Source organism: Colletes latitarsis, chromosome 5, assembly GCF_051014445.1.
Source record: "Colletes latitarsis isolate SP2378_abdomen chromosome 5, iyColLati1, whole genome shotgun sequence".
NCBI lineage: Eukaryota > Metazoa > Arthropoda > Insecta > Hymenoptera > Colletidae > Colletes > Colletes latitarsis.
The window spans coordinates 29,603,612-29,609,253 of NC_135138.1; the positions used below are offsets into that span (position 1 = coordinate 29,603,612).

The following is a 5,642-nucleotide window of genomic DNA, read 5'->3' on the forward strand; positions in this document are numbered from 1 at the left end:
CCACTATACATGTAATATAATATTATTCAAAATAAAGATACTTAATTGGTAAGGAAATACGCAAACAATTGTAGTAAAATGAAAAATTAATAAAAAGCAATTTCTTGTTACTAGTGTTTAATATACATATACCTGTCAAAATAGTATATAGGAGGAATATATTTAGAGATAGTAGATAAATAGCATATAATACAAAATTATGCAGAAATTGTTGAAATTTACATCATGAATATTTTTTTTGAAAGGTAGTTGAATTCATTGATAACCTTTTTGATTACTTACAATAATACAAAACATTTTAAATAACTTTCATACTTTCAAAATGGCTAAGACATAATACACATGCTCTGTATCATAGGAACTATGAATACTACTAATCATACCAACAAGATGTGTGAATATATACATTTAAAATTATTTAATAAGTATCGATATTTATAAGTCATACCAACTCAATATACTATACATTCATTAGATAATATAACAACAATTGACCGTACAAATAATAAAAGTCTATATTTTCCGTCTCTTTCTTTTTAATAATAATGATATGTCCTACCAAATTTTTATTGAGAGTATAAATACTGTAAATCTGACTGGTAGTACTTATTCAAAAATGTCAATGCCAATAATATGAATATTAATAATATAGTTGTATTAAAAATTGTAATATTTCCACTGATATTTCGAATTTCCTGTAAAATGAAATTTAACATCATACTTATCATTGGCATTACACATTTCATGCAACACAAAATAGTAAAAATTTAAGTTTCATACCTATTCTTCATCTCCTTCTAAATAACATTGATACAAGAAACATATAGGCGATGCTTCTTTCATTTGGAAAAAGTATGACATCAATACTTATGTAGATGCTTTAACTATTGATTCTGTAAAAAAATATACAAACATTTTAAGCAGCTTATACATTATTTAAGTTACACATATACTGGTTTTAATAGATTAAATTACCAGAATTAGGAGAAATTCCTTCTTCCTTAGAAGTTTCTGTACTATGCTGTATAATTCTCTTATGAACATCTTTATGTCCATGACAATGTTCACATTCATCATCACTATCTTCGGAACTACTTTCACCGAAAGTTCGTGGTTTTTCGTAAATGCAACAACCTAAAATATCATGTAAATATAAGTAAATAATAAAGCAAAAAATTATTATATCAAAAATGGGCAATTGCTTAATACAAATTTACATTTAGACTTCTTTTTATTCATATGTTCATTGTCCACGGTACCCTGAGTCCACTGAACCTTCTTGTTAGACTTTGGTTTTCTCAGACGTAATCGAACAGTCGGTACATCCTGGAAAAGTAAAAAAAGTAACAACATAATTATTGTCCTTTATATTTGTAAATTGATAAGCGATATAATTACAATAAATCGTAAAAACATGTTTAAAAAGATATTTATTTTTTTGTTAACTATACATAAATCATTTCTTAGTATAATAAGAACATATAATGAAAATTTATATATTTAAAATATATAATTTATTTCTTTTATTTAATTCATTTATTAATAAAGATTGAAGATTACATATTTTTCAAAAACAATTTTTTTTATTGCACCACTTTAGTTCTCTTTAACATATGTATTTTATCATCAGAATAGTTCAAAACACATTTTAATATTTCTTCTGTATGTTGCCCCAACATAGGAGGTGCTAATCTAACTTTATTTAAAGCATAACTGTAGGTTACAGCAGGACCAACAACTTTTATGTTCTTCCCTGTGGAATGTTCCATTTCTTGTACCATTTTTGTGTGTTTTACATGAGGATCTTCAAACACCTATAAAATTGTCTTATATAAAGGTAAGTTCCAAGTTATCCAAACATTTATTATAATTTATAATTTATAAAATAAATTAAGTTGATTTTTATTATCTGAACATCCATTAGTCTATACCTGGCTTAATGTATTTATTGGACCATATGGAAAAGAAGAACCATCAAATATGACTACCCATTCTTTATTACTTCTTTTTTTGAATTCCTTCCTAAGGATTTGTAACAGTTCATCTCTGTTTTCCACTCTAGCACTGTTATTTTTAAATTTATCATCATCAAACAATTCTGGTAACTGCATTCTTTTAAGTAGATCTAAAAATTGCACATTACTTCCTGTTCCAACAGTCATATATCCATCTTTTGTTGGAAAAGCTTCATATGGTACGACACTTTCATGTTCAGAACCCCATCGTCTTGCTTCTTTATTAGCATTTATATAATTTGAACCAATATTTATTAAACTAGCAACTTGTGTTGCTAATAAATTACAATTAATCCACTGTCCCTTATTGGTTTTTGTTCTTTGATATAATGCTGTTAATATAGCTCCATGAGCATATAAACCTGTTGCTAAATCAGTTACAGCTACTCCAACTTTACAAGGTGGCCCATCCTTTGGACCTGTTATGTGTAACAAACCTCCTACAGAAGCAGCAATCACATCATATCCTGGTCTATTCCTATAAGGACCTTCGTATCCATAACCAGTCAAAGAACAATATATAAGGTGTGGTGCTACCTTGGAAATGTCTTCATATCCTAAACTCATTTGTCCTAACTTTCCAGGAACATAGTTCTCTACCAAAACATCAGACTTTTTTGCCAGTTCATAGATTATATCTTTACCTTTTTTTAAGTCAATGCATATGCTCTTTTTGTTTCTATTAACACTAAGAAAATAAACTGATTCTTGTGTTCCTTCCACAAATGGTGGACCCCACTTTCTTGACTCATCTCCACCACCTGGTCTTTCAATTTTTAAAACCTCAGCACCAAGATCACCAAGGATCATAGTACAATAAGGACCAGCCACAACCCTTGTTAGATCCAAAACACGAATATCAGCCAGAGGTGACCTACAATCTTCGATAGTTGTACAAAGATTTCTTTGAATCTTGACATTACCCGCACTTAATAAAAATCTTGTTCTTAATGCACACTTTGACAAGAAAGCAAGCATGATGTATAATTTTGTATGCTTCCAATCCACAGTAAATTGTCTTATTTTCACAAATAACTTTTATTATTCTCACAAAATCACAAATTTGCATTCAATTACACAAAATTGGTAACTTATTCACCACAAATAACTTTATGAAGGTTTAATACTACGCCTTATGAATAGTATCAAACACGTACGCGTAATCTTTTATCATTAGAAATACGTAAAAAAAAAGTGTTTTTACTTCAAATATACTGTCATATTATTTTTCATTGATGTAAAAGACAAAAGAAGTATTCTTTATTTTAAATATCAACTACCGTATTATTTTTATAAATTGAAAATACAAAAAAGGCGTTTCTATCTCAAATATTTACTATCATATCTGAATAATGACGTAGTATCGTGTTGAGATGAGCATACCTGAGATCCAGAATCTGTAACATTTGTCTCTAAAACAGTTTCTGTTTGTAATTGGGTAGCCGATTGTTCAGACATCATTGATCTCTCCATCTGGAATCCCTTGTCTTCAAATTAGTACAATAAAACTACATATAATTGTTTCGCCGTGATACAATATTACGGTTACTTCATACTGTCATGATTCGTAATCGTATAAAAACGACGCCATGTTTAAAATTGGTACGAGTCTGTTTACCGGTCATTATTTTCGATACACTTGCGAAGAAAAATTGTTTTTCAATTCATACACAAACAAACGTAATTACCTACTTACAAATATGTACACACATGCAGGTCTTAGATTTTGCTAATATTTTTTCAATCTGATAATAATGCAAAAAATAAGTATACAAAATGATCGAGTTCTATACTAACTTCGAAAATAATCGAAATATTTTGACATAATAAAATATAAGGGAATTCAATCTTAATTTTGACATTTATTAGCAAATATAAGCAATATATTCGCCTAGTATATTTATATTGTTTTGAAAACAGATATTACGGTGTTTATAATTGCCCGTAAAGATGAACAATTTGCTAAACTGCCGTGTGGTGACTGTATGAGTGGTTTGCTGTATTTGTAAGATTTCCTATAAATACACGAAATCCAATGTCTAATTTTTCACGGAAATACATATTGAGATCGATAACAACAACTGTGGCTTCACTGTATTAATTTAATACTATTTTAGACTCCATTGATATGGAGGTAAGGATTCGTTTGCATTTCAGGTACATAAAGGTTATGCGATCGTTTTAAAATTCATTGAACGCCGTAAATATATACGTATTGTGTCTTCAATAATACTGTCTTTTTTTTTTGTAGCCAATTACTAAAGTTCCTCTACCATTAGAACCAATAAAGTCAAATCAAGTGGAGGACAGAAGATTGTGGGTGGGCAATTTAGATTTAAGAATTAATGAGTAAGTATTTATGTAAATTATTTTTTACAAGGGAAGGTCATAATTAAGACAACAGCTTTTTAAATGAGACAAATTGTAGGACATTATTTCATTCTAATTTATAATTATAAAAGGTCTTTGTCTTGTTCATGATCTTTCATTGTCAGGCTTCTATAGTATAGTATTTTGCTACTGGAAAATAATATAATCTCATAATGGAAAATATCTGAAAAAACTAACTCTTTATCTGTCAACTGGTACCAACTCCTAAAACTCGTCCAAAAACATGGAACAATTGAAAAGTTCGACCTCCTATTCCACCGATCAGGCCCACAAGCTGGTCAACCAAGAGGATACGCATTTGTTACCTATAAAACAATTCAAGATGCAGAAGCAGCCAAGGATGCTTTGCATAACTTGAAAGTAGGAGCAAAAAATATTATTGTCCGATGGGCTCATAGTGTGACAGAGGTACTACTAAAATAATATTTTTTATTTCTATTAATTATATAAAAATTAGTAACAGTATTTCCTTTTAAAGTCTGATATGGATAAACCAAAACCAAAAATAGACATACCTGCTTTGGCTGGAGCTAAGAAAGAAGACAAAAGAATAAGGTAAGTTGTTGGTTCAATAATATTTTTATAGTACAAAAAAATATTACTAACATTATTTATATGAATATCTTCTTTACAACAGTCGTGAAACAGCAATTCAAGCGATAGAAGCAAAGCTTAAATTGATGAAAGAATCGGAAGAAGAATTTGAACTAAATAAACCTTTGAATGGGTCACCTGTAATACATTTATATCAAAAACCAGAAAATCCAAAACCGTCCACGTCGACCCGTTATCATAATCGAAATCACTATCACAATAATAAGCCATATAACCGTTATAAACCTAGGAGATAATTTAAATCCTTTTTTTTATTTCATAGTGTTGTGATTAAAAGTAATCAATTTATTTTTACCGACCAACATTTGTTCCATGACCATAGTTGATATATTATTTATATTTTCTATTTAAATGATCTCTGTGTATTAAGTTTTTTGTACTATAAAGTCTTATACTTTTTAGTTAATCTTTTGTATCGTTTTCTACTAATCAAACATGATTCCTACAGTGATGTAAGCGCGTTAGATACACGAGTATCTTAATTGATAATGCAATGCTTAATATGTACATTGATGTACATGTATTTTCATAATCTATGATATCTTTTTATAATAAACGAATATATATATTAAACACGTTCGTCCTTTTATTTAAGATTAAGGAACTCAAACTATACAAATA

The 5,642-nt window shown here is 28.8% G+C and overlaps 2 protein-coding genes across 5 annotated transcripts; one reads left to right on the forward strand and one right to left on the reverse strand.

Moving 5' to 3' along the window:
- Nucleotides 1–1,256: 1,256 nt before the first annotated feature.
- On the reverse strand, nucleotides 1,257–3,533 carry LOC143341819 (succinyl-CoA:glutarate CoA-transferase). 3 transcript variants are annotated; one of them, XM_076765066.1, is made up of 4 exons: nucleotides 3,399–3,533; nucleotides 1,932–2,889; nucleotides 1,561–1,814; nucleotides 1,257–1,326 (listed from the first exon to the last, which is right to left on the reverse strand). In XM_076765066.1, the coding sequence occupies exons 1-3, from the start codon at nucleotides 3,419–3,421 to the stop codon at nucleotides 1,584–1,586; spliced, it is 1,212 nt and encodes a 403-aa protein (XP_076621181.1). In that variant the 5' UTR covers nucleotides 3,422–3,533; the 3' UTR covers nucleotides 1,257–1,326; nucleotides 1,561–1,583. The 3 variants fall into 3 exon arrangements, with proteins under 3 accessions (XP_076621181.1, XP_076621182.1, XP_076621179.1); XM_076765067.1 differs by having other exon boundaries at nucleotides 1,259–1,326; nucleotides 1,932–2,896; nucleotides 3,399–3,499; XM_076765064.1 differs by having other exon boundaries at nucleotides 1,259–1,326; nucleotides 1,932–3,474.
- LOC143341824 (putative RNA-binding protein 18) lies at nucleotides 3,530–5,594 on the forward strand. 2 transcript variants are annotated; one of them, XM_076765093.1, is made up of 6 exons: nucleotides 3,530–3,617; nucleotides 3,936–4,149; nucleotides 4,267–4,364; nucleotides 4,601–4,814; nucleotides 4,885–4,961; nucleotides 5,044–5,594. In XM_076765093.1, the coding sequence occupies exons 2-6, from the start codon at nucleotides 4,144–4,146 to the stop codon at nucleotides 5,255–5,257; spliced, it is 609 nt and encodes a 202-aa protein (XP_076621208.1). In that variant the 5' UTR covers nucleotides 3,530–3,617; nucleotides 3,936–4,143; the 3' UTR covers nucleotides 5,258–5,594. The 2 variants fall into 2 exon arrangements, with proteins under 2 accessions (XP_076621208.1, XP_076621207.1); XM_076765092.1 differs by having other exon boundaries at nucleotides 3,610–3,695.
- The last annotated feature ends 48 nt before the right edge of the window (nucleotides 5,595–5,642 follow it).